Raw genomic sequence first — 24,176 nt, forward strand, 5'->3', positions numbered from 1 at the left:
CTAAATATTACAAATAAGACAAACTTAAAAAAGTAGTTGCCCAAACCACTGCTAACTCATAATCGCAGAAGCCTTTGCCCCTCCACTCCCGCAGTGCCATTTGTGGGGCAATTATTGACAAGTAATTTGCATTTCATTACGACAATCTATCAATGACTGGCCCGTCATCGGCGACGCCTGTGCATATTAATTGTGAGCCATTTTCACACCGTCTTGGGGCCACAGCCAAAGGATGCGGCTCTCTCCCGGCGCCTGCGTCCTGCGTCCTTGTGCCAGTGGCCCAGTGCCACGAGTTGCATGCCACTCCGAACGCAATTCCGAATCCCAATCCGAATTCCAGCACAAATCGGAGCCGTCAGCATCCGTAGTGTGCCAGTTGGAATTGGTGCGTCGAGGCGAGTGGACGCGCTGGCGGATGATCGATACGTCGAACATTGCGTATACGTCGTGTGTGCGGTTAGAGCATTCGGCGGTTTTGAGTGTGTGAGGAGCACTGGTTAACTCGAGAGGCCCGTTAATTGTGCGCTTGACATTCTGGCTTTGGCTGTGCGAATTATAAACCGCTTTCAAGGGCCGCCGCCGCTGTTCTCCCGTTGTCCTCCCGCTCGTCAATAAATTATAATGTCCTAATACCAATTGACAGCGCTGGGAGCGTTGGCGGCATGAATAAAATATCAAAAGCATTTTGGGCCCCAAGGTCTGCTGGCGTTATCATCAGCGAATGAGCAGAGCCAATTCTCCGGTGTGCCGAAGCTTAAGTTGATTTTATTTTTCGCATCTGGGCGCAGCAGAGCAGGGCCGACTCACATCCGACACATCCCCTTTGAATTTATTAAATATTCAGCGTTTATACGCAACAACACGAAGTCGTTGCTCTTGTTTTCGCCCTTTGCTCCCATTTTTGTTCTTTTCGCCGAGCGGATGGGATGTATCAAGCTGGGAACCAAAACAATCCTAATGTACATTGACAGTGTGGTCGAAGGCGAAGCTCCTACTGAGCCACATCGCCACCCATCCACATCGACATCAACTTCTATATCCACATCCATATCCGCCCAGCGGGCTTAGCGAGTCATGTTTACTTAATGGATACGCCAGGCAACTATTAAGTGCTCCCCAAGCTCCGGGGCCCGTTTCTTATTTACCATCTAAGCACGGCCAAGCGGATATTAGATTTAATACGGCCATGTCAGTTAGCCACATTATCTGAATGTGCATTAAAGCCACGGCTGCAGCTAAGCTCCTCGCTTCAGAAATTAAGAGCACCCTGCCAGAGCCATTATACGTACTGATTATCGCTCCTGGAATTATCCCGCCAGAGAGACTGGCCCGTATTAGCCCCAGAAATTGCGATTTGACTGTCCCCGGGGGAAGCCTGCATTGGGTTATCTCGAATGTCCTATCTCCAGACCATTACCCCTTCCCGCAGGACAACAAAGGAATTCCGCGGAAGAACTCGCTGCGGCCAGATTCCTTTGCTTTCCTTTTTAATTTTAATGCGTATCTTCCTGCTGCAGGACAACAGCAACGGCAAAGAGCGGCAGGTGAGAGAAGTGAAAGCAGAGCCCGAAGCCAGGCAAAAAGTAAAAGAATTAAGACAAGTTGAAGAGCGAGTAACAGACACTGCCGGCGGGCGGTCCAAAAAGCCAACTTCATTTACGTCTGAAACGCAGTTGAAATAAACGACTTCACGACACTGGCGGATTTCCTAAAAAGTAAGTTAAGCCTATGCCACCTTGCCACCTTGCCACCTGTCATCCACCCTTCCACTCCTGCATCCGCTTTCGGCATTCCTTCACCTGCCGACGCAGCTCATTAAAGTTGGGAACTCGGGAAAGTAACGTAAGACCGTACACGGGGAATAAAATTGCTATAAAAACAGTTTTCACAGGGACACAGATGATTTCAATCATTCGAGGTCTCTCAGGGGGAGTTTAGTTTTTGTCTTTGCCTTTTCCTCATCACTGATTTATTTCCCTCACCTTGAAAAAGACAAACTAAACACCGTAAATCATATAATAATTTAGCAATTAAATCAAGAAGATTTGCCTGCTCAAGTCGAAGCGAATTGAATGGTTGGAACTGCTGGTTTCAGCTCAAGGCAGAGTGTGCAAGTGAAAGTAGAAAGTTGATATGGCGAGGACAAAAGTTGTTTTGATCCCTAAACCCCATATTTTTCTCCATGTACTGGGGCCCGTGGCCAAAGGACGAAAAGGGCAAAGTGAGAGGAAGTCAAAGACGTCTTTTGCTTTTGGCCACTTGGCATTGTTTCAAGTCGACGGCGGATGTGACGCCGGAGTCAGCAGTTTCTGCTCCTGCCATGGCATTCCGCTCATCTGAGCTAAGTTCCCGCATTCCGAGCCGTTTCCTTCCGCTCCCCCGGCACTGGATATTTACAATTGTCGAGGGCGGCTAATTAAATTTCACAGCGTGGGCATAAATAAGCCCAAGCGATTCTTCTGGCCTACTGCGGAGCTCTCTCCTATTTGTTTGTGCTGCATCTACGGGCGGATGGGGGTTCGGCATCAGGAATACGGAACACAGTGTCCGGATGCAACTGGCACTGCATGTGGCATGTGGCATGTGGTGAGCGGGGGAAGTGGCGTTGGGCGGAATGGCAACAGCTGGCGGCGGAGAAATATTAAAAGTTTTTACCTACGGCTTCCTGCCCGCTGCCTCCTGCTTCCTCCCAGCTGCCACATGCCACATCCTGACTCGGTTGGCGGGGAAACCAAACCGAAAAATGTCACACAAATATGGACCAAAGCGATTTATGTGCACCAGCTCAGCTATGACAATGCCAGCCATGCAAATTCACGCTTGGCCAGCCCAATGTGCATTAGACAATAATACTGTGCTGTGCGGAATCCATGAGATACGAGATACGAGATACGAGATACAAGATACAAAATACGAGATACAAGAGAGGGAAAGGACTTGCCTTCGCATAAACAAAAATGTTGCAGAAACTGCTGTAATGCGGAGGAGCATTAAATAAAAACCGAAAATAAAATTATGTTTATTTTCCCCCATCTCTCGGCCCCACCCCTCGGTGTGTGTGTGTTTGTGTGTGTGGCTTCTGGAGGAGGTCTTCAAAAACTTGCCAACGACACAAGAAACTTTCCCTTGAAGCACTCTCCAAATTATGCTTTTCCTTCTTGTTTTCCTTATGGGGAAAACTCGCTTACACCGAATTCAAGAGACGTTAACAACGTTTTCCCAGAGCAGAGGGCCCGGAGAGCGGGGAGTTGGTTGTTCGTATTTATATACAAGCTGCGATAAGCAAAAGGAGAGCAGATTCAGATGGGACAAAGATATTTGGCTACAAGACAACAAGAACAAACAATGTCGGGCGATTCAATTACATAGTTTCGGAATATGGGGACTTTTAGCATCATTATTGCGCTTGCCCATTGTGACATTAAAGGCCATCAAAGGATCTTAAAGTTGCAACTTGATGAGGACCCTGTCTCAGCCATTAGAGAAAGTGCATGCACTAAGGCTGGGGGCCTTATTGGAAACATGGTTAACCACAGCATTAACTTTGCTTAGAATCTGATGATGGCAATCAACTGTCATATTGAAAATTAACTTTATCCATGAAATAAGAAGCATTCTCAATAATATTACCGCGTAGCTGTTATAATTATCCATTTGTCACGGCCTTTGGGGTTGACGATTGAACGCCAAGACATTGGATTTCTTCCAAAAAAAGTACACACACACGTTGGGGAATGCTTGGCATACACCCACACAACGCTATCGCATCGTGCTTATCGCAAAACGCATCTCAGCCAGAGCAGGAAAGCGTAGGAAAAGCTCGAAACGGGGAAGAACAGAAGGGGAAAACCCGTGTGCGACAGTTTGCCATTGTGCCAAATTGTTAATGCTCAGCATTCCCGGCTCGCCTGCTCCTTTTGGCTGCTGCCTCGACTCATTGTTCTTGGCATTATCATTGTATCGTCGTCATCGCTGTTATTCTCCTATTCTCCTACCTCCCCTGACAGACTCCCACATCCTTCGTTTTTATTTTATTCGGTTTTTCGTTGTTGTTTTCTTTTCTGCTTTCCTTTTTTGGATTTTCGTCTGCTGGGAGAAAATTTAATGCTCCTGGTGGCGTCTGGCGGTCGCGGCGCCAAACTTTCTTTATGACCTCTGCTCTGTATCCCCGATACCACCCCGAATATATATATATATATACTATATATAGTATCTAGCCCACATTTGTGTGGGTGAATTGATTGATAAGGTTGCTGTGAACAAAACACAAAAACAGGAGTGCCAACAGAAGTGGAAATAGCTCTGCTGCTTGGTCTCGCCACAGTTTATGACGTTTTCCAGATTACGCATACGCAGCGCTGGCATTTGAAGATTACGCATACGCAGCGTTGACAAGACAGGCGAATCTGAAATGCACCCACCCAAGAGCCGAAGGAGGATCCGGAAACTTGAAGCTGCCGGCGGCAAGCTGGGAAACTGGCAACTGGGAGACTGGCAAACTGGCAAACTTCGGCCATAAAACGAACGGGCACAACCGCAAAGCGTTTGCTTAGTTATCCCCGCCAGCATCTCGCAAACTTTTCGCTTTAATTCCACTTTGCCATTGCCTTTGCCATTGCCTCATTTTTAAGCAAATATTGTGGCAGACTTACACCCACCCACACCCACACCCACACCCACATTCACATCCACATCCACATCCATATGGCATAAATGTGTGCTCTCGGATTGCCGGCGGCTTATTTGCTCCTCCACATGTGACTCAATCCAACCCGACCAGACCCGTTTTGCATGGGCCACCAACAGCAGCAACAACACTGTTGCAGCGAGGACGACAACAAGGCTGCCAATAAAAAAACATTCAACTAATTTGAAGCGCGTTGAAAGTTTTACGAAGCTCGGGGCCCCAAGTTATATGCAACTAATTACGTGCGTTACATTGTGTGAATAATGGCCGGGTGTTTGCATGGCCATATCTGGTAATTGCCTTTGCCTTTTTATTGCCCTGGGTGCCAGCCTAATGACCATAGGCGTGCTCCGGGTTTGACCACCGTCATCATGGCCATCAAAAGATGCACAAAGTTGGGGCCAAGTTCTTCAAACTAATCTGCTTTATAGGCCATGTGGATTGCCAGTTGTGTTCGCAACAAATTTGACATAAAAGTGCTCATAAATGCGAAGATAAAACTAAGCAGGTTAGCAAAATTGCTGAAATTGCAGGGCAGTAAAAGGGAAAGTATTACAGGAAGTATGATTTAGTTTCTGTAGATATTTTAAGCCAGCACAGGAGTGGTCTTTAAATTAGTATTTCCCATAATACGAAAGAAGATAACTTTATTTCGTTGACAAATCTATTCACCGTTCAATATTCACCTCTAAACGAGTTTATGAACACAAAAACCATTTATTCAGTCACCTTTACCAATGTTTCAAGATCCAATTCACCAAAAGAAAGCAAACAGAAAGCAGAACAATCAAAACAGAGGACTTCTGGCAGATTCGAGCATCTCAATGACCGAAAGACAAACAGCATATTTTTTCCGTTTGCCAGTTTTGCCTTCTCTGTGTCCGTCAGTGTCGATTCGATCCTTGGAACCCAGATTGATGTTAATTATCCGCCTTTACTTCACTGCATACTTTTTGGCTGTCAACTCAGGGGTGGGAAAAGTGGAGGATGAGAAGGTATCCCAACCTACAACATTTTCCCGCTCTGCGCCACCGAGTTTATGACACGAGTGTAATATAATTCATATTGTACCGAAAATTTTAATGCCGCCTGAAAAATAACTCCCAATAAATAATCCTTAATGTGCTGTGTGTGTGGGTGGGTGGCTGTACGTGTGTGTGTGGCAAAGCAACGCCCTTGTTGTTTTATGCGGTGTAACCGCACCACATACAACCTAGGTGGTTGGACGAGGCCATCATGTCCTGACAGTATTATGACGGGGCTTGTCGCCTGCTCCTAACTCGGAATCTCTGCCCGTGACATCGACTTTAAAGCCGGAAAACCCGGGCAAAAACAAAGCGAATGGAAAATGAAACATGGCCGCGACAAATTTGTCAGCACAAGGGTGTCCAGATGAAATGAATTGCCATGTGTTTGTTTCGTTTTCCTCCTCCTTTATTATTATTTATATGTGCCCGGGGACGTGTTATTAATTAAGCGGCTCCCCGGGACTCCAGTTTGCACCAGAACAATTCCCGCGGCATCAGTCGAAAGCCGACAATGCTGTCCATGATGTCCGGCGAAGTCCGGTCCGTGGGCTTGAGGCGATACCGCAGAACCAACTGATATATCAGGGACTTCACCTCCATGAGGGCCATCCGGTTGCCGATGCAGCTGCGCTGACCCACTCCAAACGGCAAATATGTGAACTGCCGGATCTCGTTCTTGTGCTCCTCGTCGAATCGCTCCGGTCGGAAAGCCTCCGGCTCCGGGAAGTTATCCGGATCGTGGTGCAGCGCTATCAGGGGAATGTGCACCAGGTCGTCCTTGCGCAGGTTAAGCACCACCTCGCCCTCCTCGTCCTTCAGCTGGAAGTCAGCAGCGCACATTCGATCCAGAACGATAGCCGGCGGCCACTTCCTCAGCGATTCGGAGACAACGCAATCCAGATACTTCATGCCCATCAGGGTGTCGTAGTCGAGTGGTTTATCCCCCAGCTGCTCTTTCACGTCCAGGATCTCCGCATACAATTTGTCCTGCACTTCGGGATTCATCAGGAGTTCGTAGCTGGTGAAGCTCAGACAGGTGGACACCGTCTCGAATCCAGCAGAGAAAAACAACAGGCACTGCGCCAACAGGTCGTCATCGTTGAACTCGGCTCGCTCCTCATGGTTGCCACTTTCCCGGGATCCTTCACCATCTGCCTTAAATTGCCGCTGGGCCTCCATGAGCAGGTGAATCATATCCGGTCGGACAATGCTCTGCTCCTTGCGACACCTGATGGCATCGAAGACCAGTTTCCTGAAGTAGTCCACGTTGTTCATGTCCATCACGGGGACTCGAAGGGCCTGGAGATTAGAAGAGGAGGTTAAAGACTGAAAGAGTATTTGGCACACCTGGTCTTACCTTCATCAACTTGGGCATCAGTATGTACAGCATAACTTTTATTCCACCCCAGAAACTAAACTCCGAGATGCGCTGCCCTAGGGAGAAGAACTCGTTCTTGGGATCCCTGAAGGAGTTCACCTGGATGCCAAAGGCAGCCGTCGCGATCACGTCGTTGGTGTAGCGGGTGAAGAAGTCCTTCAACTCCAGTTCCGTAGTGCCCTCCTCCAGCCGGCGATCCAAAAAGTCCACTGCTTCCACATTACAGTAATGGATGAGCTCGAACATCTGGCGGATCTTGAGGCTGGTGAAACTGGGTGTTAGGGTGCTACGCATCTGCTTCCAACGACGATCCCGCAGACTAAGCAAACTCTTGGACATCACACTGGTGTCGTTGGGCCCATCGCTAATCCCCTTGCGATGGTTTGAAAAGTTATCAAAGCTCTTGATGCCCACCTGCCGAATAAGTTCCGGATCGGAGAGATAATACAGAGGCTCCCGCAGGTTGTAGACTCCGTAGACCTTGTTCTCTTTCAGTCGCAAATGCAGTTCAATGCTGAAGAGAAATATGTTAGGCCCTGAGAGATCTGTATGCCATAGCATTCCACTTACCTGTGCTTTATATACGATTCCTTGCCCATCAGCACCGACCAGGGAATGTTACCCAGCAGAGGAGTAGGCTTCTCGTGAGCCACGCCTCGTTTCGAGAAGTGGCCGAAGGTATAGACAGACCATTTGTACAGGAACAGACCGATGAAGGCCACGAATATCAATAGCTCCACGAAAACCATGTTGGGATTTCCAGAATTAGGAATAATAATCGAACTACGCAGCGGGAGGAGGTTCCAAAGACGTGGAGAGCGTTCTACGCACGTCGACGCTCGACTGAAGTAAACAACGCGCGCTGTCTTTGCTTATATACACGCGCTTTTTGAGAGAGAGTAAAATATAGGGAGAGTGCAAAGACCGGGAGAATGTGCTGATGAAGAGAGAAAGAGGCAACCGTTAAGAGAGCGGACTGCTTATCAATTAGCGGCTTAAGTCACATGCGTGCTAAAGAGTTCTATCTGAAAGAAAAAATATAAACATTGTATTAATGCAAAGGTATTATTATGTGTTATTAAAGACCACATCAGCGTTGCAACTTTCTGCTTTGTTATGAAATGAGATGGAGTGACGTCACCGGGATCTATTTATAGATCGCTATTGATAAAACCATTAGATAGTATGCATATTATTGGACAACTATGTATATTAGCAAACACTTTTTGGGCACTTTCGAACTGGATTAAACCCAAAGAGATAGCACAATCATCAGATGGAAGACCATGATACGAGGGTAAATTACTTTGCTGGTTTTCCAAAATAAACCCACTAAATCCATAATGCAGGGAGTATGTAGAGGGAATTCCATCTGTCTCAGCATCAGCATCTGCGACTGGATCCAGTTCCCGGCCGAGATGAACTTGGCATTCGGCATGTCATGCCTAATCTCATTGGCATAAACTAATTTCAACATTAATCCCCTTAAGTGACTCAACTATTTATTATAAAGGACTTAGCGACGACAGCGCGATGGAGGGAGTTAGGGGTTGCTTAAGGAGCAGCGGAGCTACGTGCCTGGGATCTTCCTCCAGTGGCGACCTCTAGATTAAGCTCCGAAGGAAGCCGAAATGGGACTTCTGTCACTTACTGCATCTTACACTGGAGAATAAGAGTTGTGTCTCATTTTCCTCTTGATTCCATGTCAAACTCCTCTTTAAGATCCTACAATTTGTGTGGAATGTTTAAAGGACCAAAGAGTATATAAACTTCCTGGGAAAGGAGTCCAAATTTCTCCCAGTGTCGAAGAATCCTTCCGAGGTGCACACACTTGTATAATTCCGTACGTTTGAGTGGTGTAAGCATAATGAAATTGCTCGGAGTTTGCAGGTTGGAAAAGTTTAGTGGGCCGCCATCTAACTCGCTCTAATGCGAGAGGTCCTGTGAGAAGTCCTTGGGCAACCAACTCACGTCCCGGCCAAATGACAAAATTTGCTTGCATTTAGTGAGCGGCTAACGGGAAATTATTGCACTGCTTGCCAGGAAGAAGCGGAGATGGAGAGGGCAAAAGGGACGACGAAGACAAGAAGCCAACAAATCGGTTGGCAGGCAAAAATCCCGTTTGATTCAGCGGTCAGCAAGGAATATCAAATGAGAGCAAAATCAATCTCTCGCTCCTCGTCCCCTTGAGCTCCAGTGCTCACCAGCCTTGTTGTTGGGAATTAAATCTTTTCTCTTCTCTAACTGCCATTTTGAGCCAGTGGCGTTGGCAGGATAAGATTCCCAGGGGTTTCAAGTTCAGATATTTTAGGAAAATCAATGAAGGCATTTTTATTACAAATATTAAGCCGTATTTCCGGGTATTTATTTACCTTTTTGAGATACAAACTAGTGAGTGTAGAGACGGAGATGTTACCCCCTTTGTCTAAGTCTTTTCCGCGCCACTGCCTTGCTCCGTTCCTTTTGTTCTTGCTGGATATCAAATGTGTTTACATTGGCAAAAATGGAGACGGGCGCCGAATGTAGTGGGAGGCGAAGTGGAATGAACCCAAATGGCCAAGTACTTGAAGTCGTTTTTTGTGCACTTCATTGGCGACTCTTGGGTTTGGGCCATTTGAATGGTTTGTCCTCGGACTCGTACTAGTTCTCGACCTCGTCCTTGGCTTTGTTGCTGTTGACTCGGCAGCTCGCTTCCCTTTCCACGAGTACTTCCCATTAGAATTCAAGTGCCGCCAAGTCCTCCTTCTCTGCCGGATCCTCTTTGATGTCCGGCCAAATAGCCAAAGTCAATGTTTTGACATTCTGACTCTAATTAGGCCAAAATGTTGTGTTTTCTCTAATCAAATGGATAATAACGGTGGCCAGCTCTCGCGGCCGTGCACACAAGCGCAAACATTTGCCCAGCCAGTAAGTGTGTGAGTGCCTGTGGGCTTTCGAGTGCTTCGTGCGGTGTGCATGTGGTGGTGATGGCCAGAAGGAGCAGCAGGATGGGAAGACTCCGCACTTGGCATATTTCCTGCATTCCACAAGCTTTCCCTCTCCACCAACCCTCACTTTCACTAAAGTGGGCAGCAAGCCGCAAGGAGAGTAGAAAGTGATGAGGACAAACTGGATAACAGATCGAACATATACTGATACCCTTATAGCTCTGAGTTATATAAGGTTAGTTTTTCATCTGTGCTTTCTTTGTGATGACAAACGTGCTAGGTAGAAATGTTACGAGAAAGTAGTTCGTTAAGTAAGATTACTCCTTGGAAAGTTGATTTTCTTATTAAAAGAAGCAACTAACTATAGGAAGCTCTATCCTTACATTGAATACAATGTTAAAGATACCTCCTGGTAGTGTATACAAATATGCATGAGATGCTACTGGAACGCCGTAGGCCAAACACTTGGCCAATGCTGCCAGTGTATGCTTTTGAGTTTCTTTCTTATGTGCACATCCCCGTTATCCTGCCAGGCAGGATATCAGTTTGACTCGCTCTGCTTGCTGTATGAGTTTATAATTAAAATAAATAAACAAGCCAGAACATTGAATGCGGAGCCTCATAAGTATTTGCTACTCCAATTCGGCTGAGAGCCTGAGAGGCCCCGGAAAGTATGCAACTTGGCCAACTGAGGCATCTTCAAGGAGTCCTCCGAGATGCGTACAGCAGGACCAGAACCCGCAATCTTAGGGCCGGGCTCTGCAGGCCCGGTCAAATCCACTTTGAATAACTGCTTATTGGAATGCCAAAAATGTTTCTGGCCGATAATCGCGCCATAAAAGGCTTAGCCAACTGCATAGTGGAAAAGGACACACACTCTCACGCGCGGGAACCACATTCCATATAAAATGTTAATTTATTGCCATTGTGGCTATTCCACAAACGATGTTATTATGCAATCGCTGGCATAACACACCCGGAAAAATGCCAGAACACACAAAGCAAATCGGCTAAATTTCAGTTTAAATGTGTTTCTATGGGCGGCCTGGCCCCAAATTTATGACAAACGGAAAACGTTTTGGTTAGATTTTTCGGCACAAAATCAACAAAATGCAATAAATATTTGGACAAAAAATAAAGCAGCCAATGGGGAACGCCAAAAACAATGTTCTGGCCCACTTATTGATTCCACTCCAAGTGCCGCCCGGTCGCTAGGAGCTCGGAGAAAGTGGCCAAAAGACAATACCCGGGCTGGCGGCCAACACCTGCTCGCACGTGACCCGGGCCAGGAATTTATGTGTGCCGAAGGAAATCGAAAAACATTTTTTATGCACACATCAAATTTATGGCCAAACAAGGCCGAACCCCCCAAATATGGACATGGCCAGATAGCCTCCCATTCCAGCTCCGCTTTCCAGTTCCGCGACCTCCTGCAGTCCCCGGAATTTCTCAGTCAAATATTTGCTCCCAGAGCCCGTCCGCCGGCAACGCGACTCCTGTCAATCGCAAATTCCTGATCCCGGGGTGCGGGTCAGTCATGCTCCTGCATAGATGAGTCCTGCTTTGTTCGCATACCCTTGCAAGGGGTATACGGAATTCCCAGCTCATCCATTCCTTGACTTCAAAGCTGCACCTTGTTGCTGTTACCCTGCGATGATAGTGATACTACTACAGCTACTCAAGCAGGGTAAATGATAAAGAACGAATTTAATGTTGAAGCTGAAAGGTACTTGCAATTTTTATATCCTTACTTTCTAGAAATACTTTCCCTTAGCTACGGCTGAGAGTGGGTATGGAGCCCTGCCTGATATATGAAAAGGATATCCTTACAATATGGGCCTTGGCCCCGTACCCTCGCCACCCCTGTGCGCACTCATTCAAATTTATGCTTCTGCCTAAACGCTGATTATGACAAATATGCCACGCTCCACTGGACATGCCACCCACTCGCCCCACCCCGCCCACTGGCCCCTTGTCTCTATGCAGGCTTATTATTTCTGTAGGCCTGTTTGTTCGCCAGCGTTTTGTTTGCCTTCGGCCAGTTGACGAAAATCCCAAAATAAATAAAAGTTTTATTATTGGCTTGATGGTGGCGGGGGCGGGCGGGGAACCCCCCAAATAGCAGAGAATAAAACGGAATCAAGGCAGGATTTCTGGCTCCATTCAGATGCCCACTAATGACACGCACGCAGGGTACACACATGTATATATTCTATATGGCACAGGGGGTGTGTCAACAATTATAATGTGCAAATTGTTTGATATGTGTGTGTTGGTGTGTCACCTGCCACATTTGCTTTATTGCCGCTCATTAGAGATGCTCGACGAGCAGCAGGTGAACCCTTCCGCCCTTCCACCCATCCGCCCGTTCAACTTTTATCACTCCCCGATGTTTTACATGTTGCTCTGTTGACTTACAGCACGTATTAGTTTTTCTCTGCCGCCCGCCCTTATCAAAACCCTGCGATTTGACAGCAAATGACAAAAGATTTCTGCCCGCCAGCTGCTACGACACTTTGATGAATGGGGTCACCGAGTTGCGGCTCCAGGATTTACGGCAGGGCCACATAGGGATACAAATGTTAAATGCTCCGCCGATCTGCACACTTGCATTGCAAGGAATGTCAATGTGACGTTGGTCAGCTCTTTGGGGTGCTACTTCTACGGTTTTTGAAGGAGGTCCTTGCAAATATGAACAACGTCTGCAAAACTGCTTGCAGCTAAAACTCTAAGCTATTACTAGTAATTGAGTTCCCATCTAGGACCAATGAGTGGAAGGCAAGGGGATAGCAAATCCAAATAATTAATTCAAGTAGAAGACGGGGACAAATGGAGTGCATGGAGTGTAAAACTCACGGAAATCATATTTCCATTTCGGTTATTGCTCGCACTCAATCGCAAGGATTTCAGGATCCCAGGAGAACGGCTTCCACTTGCGCCAACTGTCCTGGCAACGGCGATTACATGGCGTATGCGATGCGTAATTGTCGGAACTTCTGCCGGACTGAGTCGAGCAATCTCTCTAAGCCAACAATAGAAGGGTCTCGGTAGTCCGGAATGCGTAACTAAGCCCAGAGCCGAGCCAACAAAAAAAGGATTATTTTGATTATTCTGCGTGTTTGCCAGTGAAAGTGTGTGGGCGGATGGGCGGATGGGTGGATGAGTCGGAGGCCTGTTTATTTCAATGAACTTGCTTTTCAAACGAAATTTTATCATGCTTGGCCAGGCCGAGTTAACCATTTCGCATTTCCCCAAAAGCATCGCAACAATAAACCGAGTGCGTGGAATGAACAAATCCGAATCGAAATTTGCTTATGCCCGTGCCTCTTCTGGCCTTCTTGTTCCCTTTCAGACATCCAATCCCTGTGGCTAACGAGCTGGCTGAGCTCTGGGAGGACCAGCGGGAGGACCAAGCGGAGCACCGGAGGAGGCTTCGGAATCAGAGGAATCGGAGGAACCGTTGGCCACGAGAAGCGCTCAGTCAACGTTTACACGCTCCAGCAGCCGCATAAGTTTCCGCTTCACTTGGACGTGCACGGCGGCGGTAATTGTAGCTTTGATTGCCACCAGGAGCTGGACAGGATCCGTCCCGGCGTCCCGGCACCCCGCCAGCAATCAACACCTTCCTCGGCACCGGCCGAGGAGGTCTACGAAACCAAATTTATTGAAAGTTCAATGGGTAAGCAACGCACACCGCCGCCCACTCCCACCCACAAACAATCACAATCAGCAGGCAGCAATAAGAATTTAAATTAAATTTTCGCCTTTTTTCCGCCCTTCGTGTGCTCCAGCCTGGGCTTTTCCCCTTCCGAATGCGAAAAGTTGAAACAGAGACGCCGCCGTCTGCTGTTTGATTTCCATGTTAAATTTGCATAATTTTGTTAAGCAACATTTTCCGAATCGGCCCAAAAGCCAGCAACCCAATATTAAGCTGGGGAATGGATTTCAATGGGCCAGCCATTTCGGCGTTCTAACCATTCCTAAATTAACAATCCCGAATATTATAGAACCATAAGTATTGATTTTAAAGAGTTGAGAGTTCTAAAAACTTATTGAAAAAAGTTATGTAAGGATTTTCCCATCTTAAAAGAGCTATTGCAGTGGCCAAAAAATGATTCACAGCCCCAGAGACCACATTTCCATGTACTTAATTCTTAAATAATAGTCTCCTAAAATAAAGTGTCAAATGTTGATTTTAAACACAACTAAAGCTAATCAAAATCGCTTTCTTTCCTTGACTTTACAGCCCGAACGATGGACGACATGGTCTTCCAGTGCAGCAATCAAAATTCGATTTATGTGCTTAATGCCAGCTACGGCGCATATGGGGTGAGTCCTTAGCGAGTCCACTCGCCCTACTACCCGAGCTCCTTTCGTCCTTTCGGCACGCTCCCTATCTCTATCGCTCTCCCAAACTTATCTACCATCTTGGCAGGACTATGGCACATATGCGGCAACAAAGCGTGAAATAAATGGCAGCCGGAGCAGAGCGGCAAATCCAATTGAGGCAACTTGCTCGAGTGGCGTCCTGCAACATAAATTCAAAACTTTTGGCAGTGCAGCCAGTGCAGCAACTACCGCTGCAGCAGCAGCAGCATCACCACCAACAACATTCGTGGATGCGGCAGCGGGAAGCGCATCTAACTACGTAAATCCTGTCGCTACATCAATGTCAACCGCAATGTGTTCACCGGCAACGGCGGCCCTGCAAAAATTGTTCAATTGCAGCGTCGGCGTCGCCTGCCAAAATGTCACCCACTCCCACAGCAACCACAGCAGCAGCAGCAGCAGCAACACCAACAGCAGCAACATCAACAACAGCAACATCAGCAGCAGCCACATCAATGGCAGCAACAACAATGCCGCCGCAAGCAACCATAACAATAGGTGCCTGTCAGCGGCAGGCGGAGTAACCGAAAACGGCCGGAATCGGAGCCGGAGTGGCGAATCGCTCGATGGCGCAGTGGGAGTGGCCACCTCGACAGGAGGAGCAGTAGCAGGAGGAGCCGGTGGCCTCCCTCTGTTGCCTAAGAAGAAATGCACCAATGTCAAATCAGCGCTTATTGCCAAGAAGACAAAGTTTCTCAAATATCTCGAAGAGGAAAAATGGCGCAGCGACGCAGCAGTTCCGGAAGATACTGGTGCCGCCAGGTATGTAACACCCAGGCACTCGCAAAAATCTGAAGTGCATCACCAAAGCACTTTAAATCATTCTTGTTCCTGGGATCAGGCCAGTCCCACTGCTTAAGTTCCTTAAAAAACTAAACATTTTAAATTAACTCATAACTTTTTATATTCCATGTGTTTGTTTCATTACTGAGAAAGAAGTTCGCTAAAACATCTCCAAATGTTATTCTTGGTAGTTCATTTTTCGAGTGTAGTTTCTCCAATATGTGGGCCTGTGTCAGCGGAGCAATCTTCTCGCCGCAAAAACTTATAAATTCCCATAAATGTTATAAGGCATCTTGCAACGCGCTGCAAACTGTGGCAAGTTTTTATGATGGCATTCTGAGGGGACAAGTGGGTGTGTGCAGGTGTGGTGGTAGTGCTGCGGTCCTAGTTGCCATGCCGAAGTGGTTCCTCATTAAGTTGTCTGAGAGCCAGGCGAATTCCTAAAGTCCCCGGCATTCGATTATTTCTTAATTAATTATTGAAGTGCAGCAATCAGCGTTAGTTGCCACTTATTCCCGAGTAAGTCGTGGACCCTGGCGAGGCCATTCATCCTAGTATCGATTGGCCATTTCTCTTGTCTCCCGCGGATGGCTCTTTATGGCCAAATGAGCTTTTCCTGTTTTAGCTGCGGCTTTTAAGCGCATTCAATTATCTGTCAGCAGACACTTTGTTGCAACGGCGAAACTTTGCCGCGTTGTTCATGAAGTCATAAGTTTTGATCATCATCGCTTAGCAAAGTTGCTCACCCCGTTTTCCGCCGGCTTTTCCGCCTTTCCTCCTTTTCATTGGGGCTTAAAGAGGGCTTAAAAAGTTGATTAAAGCGCCGGCCCAGCCCATAAATGTACTCATTGAAGTGCAATAATCATATTCTGGGGACTTAATGCCCGAGTTGCACTTACAAGTCGCACCCGCCCCCAGACATCACTCATACGCAAAGTTTTCCAGGCCCACTCCCTCCTTTTTGGGCTCCTCCATATCCTCTTTGCAATAATGATGTCAAAAGTTCGCTCACTGAAATTCGCGCTGGCAAAGGCGGCTGGGAAAATTTCATTAATTGCATCAGGGAAAAAGGGCGGGCTTCGCTTTGATTTATTAGTAGCCAGTGCGCATTTAATTAGTAAACGTCAGCCGAGGAAAAAATGCAGAGCCCCTCCCCTCTCCTTTCTTAGGCATTTCCACGGCGGAAACTCTCGGCGCACATTCATCAACTTTCTGGATGGCGACACCAGCGAAGCTGACAAGAATGACTCCCTCAACTTGTGTCGCAAAATAACTGCGGAAAGTTGTTGTGAAAAGTTACTCACTTTGCATTTCCCGCCGCCTCCCTCGGCCGTGTGCAGCCTGCTTTCCCGCTGATGCAATTTGAAAGCTCCCAGCCCGCACTTAAGCCCACCAAAGGTGGCTTAATTCGTTGTGGCCACCAGCCTGAAATGCTGCTGGGACATTGTCTGATTGTCGCCGCAAATTAAATCGGTCGCTTTGTTTTCATTTCCATTTTCCAGCTGCTGGATAGGGAAAAGTTGACAGGATGCAGACACGTCGATTTATCGGATAAATCGATGGATCTGCCTTTGTTATCGTCCGCTAGCAAGCGCTTTCGAGTTTCTACTTTTTGATAAACTTTAAATGTTATTACCTTTATGCCTCTTCATCTCTGTTAAAGTACGAGTACAGCACTTATCCATAACCTCCATCCCAATCCCACTTTATATCAATTAGGAAGGCATCCTTCCTGCTCCTCCCTAATCGCTGCGAGTCCTTCCGCGCCACTTGCAGCCATTTGATACGCGTTTAGTTTAGTCAACCAAAAGCTAAATAAACTTTCATTTAACATGCTCGACAGCAATGAGGCGGAGCCACCCACCTCCAATGGCAACAACAATGGCGGGAACTTGAAAAATCAGAGCAACAGTCGGGAGGCTGGAATTGGAGGGGGTGCTGCTGGTGGAGGGCAGCTGAATAAATTGACCAACTGGAGCATGCATAATGAGGACAGCAACGCAGCACTGACCATCCAACAACATCATCATCAGCAGCAGCAGCAGCAGCAGCAGCAGCGACAACTACAACAGCAGGCGAAATCTAGTTTCGAGCTTTACCAGGAGGCAGCGGACATTTTGGGCCTGAGTTGCAGCCTCTGTGATAACTGCCGATGCCTGGACTGCCAGGTGAGTGAGTGACAATGGACGTACTGGGGAGTCGTCGGGGAGTCCGGGATGCAAGCTGGTCCTGAAATGGTTAGCTACGCAATTTCGGGTCACTGGATTTTGTAGCCATGTTGAAACCCAGAGGTGAACTGTCTTCTCAAATCAATTTATTTATGTTTCTTTTGAAAAGCCATAATAGGGGAAAACTAGCTTAATTCCCTTTTCATATTATTTCTTTTCTTAATATTTCATTTAAGCCATGTATCCATTTCTTGATAGTTTCATTGTTGCAATCTCCCTGACCTAAATCAATTGGGTGGAAGTGAAAACTGAAGGGGAATAAATTGAAAACAAGGCAGCATGCAATATTTAAGGATTTAATGGAAAACCGAAGCATTCTCCTTTGGGGTTTTCTTAACTTTTTGAATTCGGTTTGGCTCAGACTGCGTCCCTGGAATGGTGGCTCCCCCGTGTCCCGCCCAATCAAGAGCTCAGTCTTGAGCCCAGACCAACCTTCAACCATCAACCATCAACCATCAATTCTCTGGCTCATCCACAGAGCGGTTACTTTGACTGCGACGACGACGACGAGAGCTACTCGGAGCAATCGCTGATGGACGATGAGTACGATGAGTACGACTGCAGTGCGGAGGAGCTGCAGGCGGTGCTGACAGGACCCCGGGATCAGGAGAGACCCCGCCTCCCGTGCTGCCAACTGGACTCGAACAACCACCCACCGCACAAAGGCGATTCCCCGGCCGCACACACGCTGCCCGAATCGGAGTCTCTGGGACACCGGGTGGCCATCGATTTTGATTTAATTAACGCCACTTGCAGCCAAGTGCTGGAAAATTGTGAAACATTCAACGATCTGAGTCTGCTGGATGCCGCCGCCGGAGCCGAGCGTCCTTTCACGTAAATCCAGGTAGGTGTCCGGCATGCGAGTATTACGTGTGTTGTTTGTGGGGCATTTCGTGAATTCCATGGCACTGTATGACAAGCATCTCCCCTGGCCAGTGTCCGCCGGCAAGGGGATTTGATTTCACCTGTCGCCGGTCAAAGCGCTTTGTACCTCCTCTCTAACCGAGATCCCAAATCCTCGCCGAAATCCACTGCGAACTCGCACTCGCAGATTGCAAAAGCAATTTCTCATTCGTTTCGTGAACTGAAATTGGGGTTTATGCAAAAATGAGCAAATTGCATTTTATTCTAGGGAAGCTTTGCAAAAAGGAAGAAGTTGAAGTCGACTGAGAGATATCCCTCGTAGCCATCACAAAAGTTATTTTACTACCTACTAAGGCCCTCTAACTTACATCGATTCTTTGGGATTCTTCAAGTACCCCGCCAAGAGAGTGGTTGTAATGCATTTGCTTTCTTTAAGGCTCAGAGATCTTTTTGTTCTTGGCCCTCTCTGGTATCTGTTACACCCTTGAACTCAATGAATGCCGAGTGCAAAAATGCCGCTGAGTTGGCAAAGCTTGGCCCGAAGCGTGGCCAGCGAATTCCAGGGGATGGGGTGGGAGGAAGGATGGGGTTCTGGACCGCAACAGTGGCAAAATGGCCCGGCACTTGGTCAGTTTATTGCATTTAGTCAAGTTTCGCTGTTTGCATGGACGATTGCTGGCAACAAATGAAATGCGGTGTTTGGGGGCTGCACCAGCCGGGGCATCCGGAAGCTGAGGGCCGGCAAATTTGATTTTCTCACACACACATCCGCACATCTGCACATCCACACCCAGAGAGCAGGAAATTTTCCATATTTGTTGAGGGCTCAAAGCAATATGCAAAACATGCACTTCCGTTTGTTTTCCCTTCTTTTTGCATTAAACTTTCCATGCTGCTCTCGTTTTATTTTTCAGGATTTTTTGTTTGGCCGCTTATTCAATTGCAGCAATGCAGGCCAACAAAGAGCACAAAAGCCAAGCTGAAACTATGAAAAATTCATGGCCATCAGGATGGCAAGCGGCAAAAATGGCAAATCGAGAGCGCAACTTAAATCGAATTACATTTACCAAATGAAATTTAAAGAGCCAGTCCCTGCCGAGTGAATAATGACTGCTACAAGCGGTGGCAATAAATAGGATGCTCCTCGGCTGGCAGCCCACGTCCTCGTCTCCTCCTCGTCCCCTCCCCTTTGGCCATGCTCCGCTGCTCGCTGTCAGCCAAAGCGTCCAAAGCCTACCGTCTAAGCCCCGGAGGCTTAATGTCTACAATGCTGCACTGAGAAGAGTTCCTCATCCCGAGGCTAACGTTTATTTTTTACAAACTCTACGAAGCAAGAGAAAGCACAGAAATATTTCGTAGATAGTTTAAAGAATTCTTAACCCCTGGGAAAATATTATTATTCTAATTAAGAGATATTTTAAAGAATTAGAATAAGAGAAGACCCAAATTTGTTCGCGGTGCAGAGTACTGCGTGTAGCATGTTGCCAATGTGTGCACTCGAATATGTGGGTGCCGGCCAAGTGCATTTGGTGTTGGTGTTGTCTAACCTCCTCCCAGAAGGAGCAGCACCCGAGAGCTCCGCCAGCTGTTGGCCATTTGCCAGGCGCCCGTTGGAATTCCGCTTGGCTAAAAGACAATGCACTAAAGTGGGTGCTTGGCCAAAAACATGGCCACCATGTGAGCTACTTATGCAATTTCTGCCCTCGGGGGCTGTGCTCTATTGAAAACTCATTTTACCTTAGATTTTCCGACATGGCCAATTGGGCGCCCTCCACTCCTCACTCAGACAGCAGCGCCAGCCATAAAACCGTGCTCAGCAAATGAAATTTTACGCAATAGCCGCAGAAGCTAAAACATTTTGTGTGCTGGCTTTTATTTTCAGTTTGCCATTTGGACAGTGGTTGGCAGTTTCATGGCTGGAACAAAGCTGGTAAAACAAGTAAAAACCTGCGTGGTTACCCAGGAATAACAATAAAACTAAGGGATAGAGTTACAGAAATAGACGATGGGTTTCATGGTATTCCATCCATAATTTGCGTTTCATTCACCTGCTTAAATACCTAAAACCCACCCGTAGTTTTCAGAGTTTAAAACAGTTTAAAACTGCCATTAATTTCCCAACCTAGTTTATCGATTCACAGTAAAATGGCCTTCCCTTAGACAAAAACTTCTTTTTGTGCGCCAAGTAGTTACCCAGATTAATGGACCCAGCACTCCAAATCAAATGTTCAAGTTCCCTGCGGCCTGCTATTGACAGTTTAGCCCGGCCAAAGAGTAAAGTGCTCCTAACCACGGTGCACTGCGAGTCCGAATGCAATTGCCATTAGAGCCCAACCGCAGCACGCCCACAGGCCACGCCCCCGCTTAATGATGCTTGATTTAATTAATGCCGCATTACCTACGTGGCAGGGACGGAGCCCCGACTAGGGACCCCAGGGTTCTCGGATTGGGAATCGCAGCGGCCGGATGGCAATTGGAAATTGTGAGCGGCTACTGGGGAAGCAGCGGCGACAGGATGAACCACATTGCCATTTGCTGATGATGATAATTTATTGCCCCGAAGGGCTTACAGAGCCACCCATCTCGCACTTCGCACTTCGTTCCTCTGGCCCACTGGCTCACTTTATCCTTGGAGCCTTGGAGCCTCGGAGCCTCGGAGCCTTGGAGGAAACGATTTCCGTTTCGGCCTGCCTCGGGCGTGGGCAAATATTTGCCATGGCTTTCTATTTCCCCAGCCAGACCAAACAAATTGTTTACAATATTTATTGTTTGTTCGATGTTCTGCGGCCGTTGACAATGATGAAATGGCAAGTTGGGCGAAGACCCGCCCAGTCGGGAAATCAGCGCATGTGACTTGACCAAAGGAAAGAAGGAAGGACCCCGAAACTGGATGTCTGGGTCACGACAATCGGACGGCAATGGCAGTGGCAGCGGCGTCAATGCTCATTTCCGTCGACATATTTTCATTTCCTTTCGACTTTTTGCTCCGCTTTCGCTGCCTGTTTGTCCAAGGATTACCAGCAGCTGGTTCGTCCTTCCGCCCGTCCTACGCCGCCGTCGCTGACTGAAATGTAATTCATTAAACTTTATTGTCCAGCGTTTTCCACTCGCTCTCTTTCGGCTGACCTCGCTTTGAGTTCGACTCCAGTTTAATTTGTTTTTGCGGCAGGAAAACCTCATTTATGGCCCATGTACACGAAACTTTTTGGCGAAATTTAAACACGAACAACAACAAAAAAGAAAAACCAAAAACGCACACAAAATCATAATTAAAATTTTCAATAAAATCTCCGCAAGCAGGGCGAAAAACAAACAGAACCGCTTTCGCTGACTGCTAATTATAAATTATAATTTTCCAGATCCTTTGTTGCCAAAATTAATCTTAATGAAATTATTCAAACAAAAGTTTTGTGCAATCGCTGGGCGGCTCTTTCCCGCCCGCCGGCAATTAATTTCGCTCAACATTCATGGACAAAGTGAAAGCACGTTTCGATAATGAAAGCCGCCAACGGCCACGCCCATCACGCCCCCTACTAATTGTGCTAACAACTTGATTCCAGCTGAGCAACTTTCCACACTCGAGAGTCGCCCTCAAATGGCCTACACCACATAAAAGTGCCAGGACCAGGAGGAAAGTCCTTTCCCCTTCCTGTGGGTTGCCAAGCTCGGATCTGCCCCAAAATGTATGCTATCTAATTGTTAAAGCATCGAGCAAATGCCTCAGATTTGAACAAACTGCCCTGCTGAGATGAAAATCAGACAGGAACGCTCCTCCACTGCAGTTTCATAAATTTGAATTTCAAATTTAATACACACATGAAGGGGAGGGGGACTCTAGTAGCACAGATTCGACTCTCAGATACCTCAAAATTCATTTTGAGCAGAGCCCCACTTTAAACATATCTCCCTGCTTCACAAATCAAGATAGACGTGCTGACAGACTGACAGGTGGACTGATACCATCAGCCTGTTGCTGACACCCAACTGAACGGGAAAATAGTGATGGGCAGATTACTTTTTTAATTAAGCCAAACTGGAGATCTGAGTTTCAGCTTAAGCTAAACTTATTAGTTTCCGTTTATGGGATACTTTCAAGGACTCTTAGCATGGAGCAATAAGCCTTGTGTTTTTGCTTCTCCATCTAATATTACTGGAGCACTTAAGCAAATATATAATGTGAGTGCAACAAGACACAGAAGACGTGCATACCCATCGACGAGTCTGATTACAGCATCTGCCGCAAAGCAAAGTTTTCTCTCGATGCTAAAAGTTGGAAAGTTCCATCCTTATGCAAATTGATTTGTGTCGTGTGTTCTGCTACAATTTCCACATAGTCTTGCCCCACCTTGTGCGTGGGCTGGCATTCATATGTATTTATTTGATTAAGGTCTGTATGGCTGGCATTTTGAGTTTACATTGTAAACTCGGAGGCAACACAGAACTATTAACAAGACATAGTCGGGGATAAATTAATTAAAATGTCAACGTGAATTTATCTTTCAAAACCAATTTCGGTGTGTGTGGAATCCTGCAAAAGTTGTTTCTTCTTGCGGGCACCTGCGGGGAGATGCTTTGAGGAAGGATCTTGGCCCAAACAGGCATAATTTTAGCCGAAAGCCCCAAAAGGCCGAGGGGGAGAGCGAGGCGGAGCAGGTCTATGAATTTTTTATGAGCACGGACCATGAATAAAATTTAAAATAAATTTCGTGTGTGATTTTTATGCGAGAGCGAGCATGCATATGCATATTTGCACTTAGCCATAGAGTAAACATGTCGCCCCGCCCTCATATTTACTTTTCCACATTTCTATTTGCACAGGTGTCGCGGACTGGCGGAGGTCGGGGTCAGGAATCGGACACTGCAGCTAATTAAAGTTTAACAATGGTCAGAGCCCATTAATTGCAACTGACACCTTCTACAGCGGCTGCCAATTGTATGCGGACTCACACGGACACGCGCCCCGGGTGTTTGCGTATAATTTATTTTCTTATTTTGATTTCAATTAAGTTCGGTGGCAGCCAGAGCCAGAGGAATGATGAAAATGTTTTGCTGGCTAACAGGAAGCTTTCGCTGCCATATATCCTACCCGAATACGCATATATATATAGTGTATATAGTGGCCATTATGCCAACTTAAATAGTGCGCGGGCGTGACGAGCCGGTCAACAAATCGTAAATAAATTAATTGGAAATTGCCATTTCAATTGAGACGGCGGAAATTCAATTGCAGCGAAAACTAGCAATGGCGGTGGCGGTGGCGTTGGCGTTGGCGATTATCAGAAAATATAAACCAAATTTGGGAAAACAAAGGAAAACAAATTGTGCCAATTTCATATTCATATATGAATGTTATTCGAGTTGCGTGAATTGCAAACCAAAACGAAATACAATGGGATTATTTAGCCCGTAATCTGACAACAGAACTATTTGAAAATTCAATGAAATATTTATCCCAAAATCTATGTAAAGGCCCGACGTTGGTAGTGCTTAAGTATTTAAGAATTTTCGTGTGATGCTTTTCATTCGTTCAATTGATTTCAAATCAAAGAGAAACATTGGAAATATATTTGTGTTGGAAAAGAAGCTTCGTCTGTGAGTTTTTCTGCTTGCCAGGGGTCAAGGGTCGAGTGTCGAGGGACGAGCGTCGTTCATTGGCCGGAATGCGAAGGTACACACAGCCAACGGTCATTAGATTAGCTTCAATTAAGCGTTAACAACTGACGGACAGAATCCGGAGATAACGGCCGGCACGAACATAAAATGCAATCTGGCCGAGATAACTGAGCCTGCTCAATCCGAGAGTTGGCCATTTAGCAAGTGGCTGGCAGTTGGCTCAGTTCGCTCATTAGTCCGCAAGGGATCCCCTGCTGCCGGGGACAAAGGTGCTAAAAA

General features: G+C 46.9%; 2 protein-coding genes across 2 annotated transcripts; one reads left to right on the forward strand and one right to left on the reverse strand.

The window, feature by feature from the left end:
* The first annotated feature begins 452 nt into the window (after positions 1-452).
* On the forward strand, positions 453-23,128 carry LOC108107422 (probable serine/threonine-protein kinase DDB_G0267686). The gene is made up of 7 exons (XM_017214950.2): positions 453-1,715; positions 13,373-13,699; positions 14,267-14,349; positions 14,456-15,171; positions 17,036-17,360; positions 17,899-18,264; positions 23,103-23,128. The coding sequence occupies exons 2-6, from the start codon at positions 13,696-13,698 to the stop codon at positions 18,256-18,258; spliced, it is 1,488 nt and encodes a 495-aa protein (XP_017070439.2). The 5' UTR covers positions 453-1,715; positions 13,373-13,695; the 3' UTR covers positions 18,259-18,264; positions 23,103-23,128.
* LOC108107421 (cytochrome P450 9c1) lies at positions 6,095-7,919 on the reverse strand. Its single transcript, XM_017214949.2, has 3 exons — positions 7,664-7,919; positions 7,073-7,607; positions 6,095-7,014 (listed from the first exon to the last, which is right to left on the reverse strand). The coding sequence occupies exons 1-3, from the start codon at positions 7,840-7,842 to the stop codon at positions 6,160-6,162; spliced, it is 1,569 nt and encodes a 522-aa protein (XP_017070438.2). The 5' UTR covers positions 7,843-7,919; the 3' UTR covers positions 6,095-6,159.
* Positions 23,129-24,176: the final 1,048 nt, after the last annotated feature.

The sequence above is a fragment of the Drosophila eugracilis genome, unplaced genomic scaffold (genome assembly GCF_018153835.1).
Source record: "Drosophila eugracilis isolate 14026-0451.02 unplaced genomic scaffold, ASM1815383v1 contig_1765, whole genome shotgun sequence".
Classification (NCBI taxonomy): domain Eukaryota; kingdom Metazoa; phylum Arthropoda; class Insecta; order Diptera; family Drosophilidae; genus Drosophila; species Drosophila eugracilis.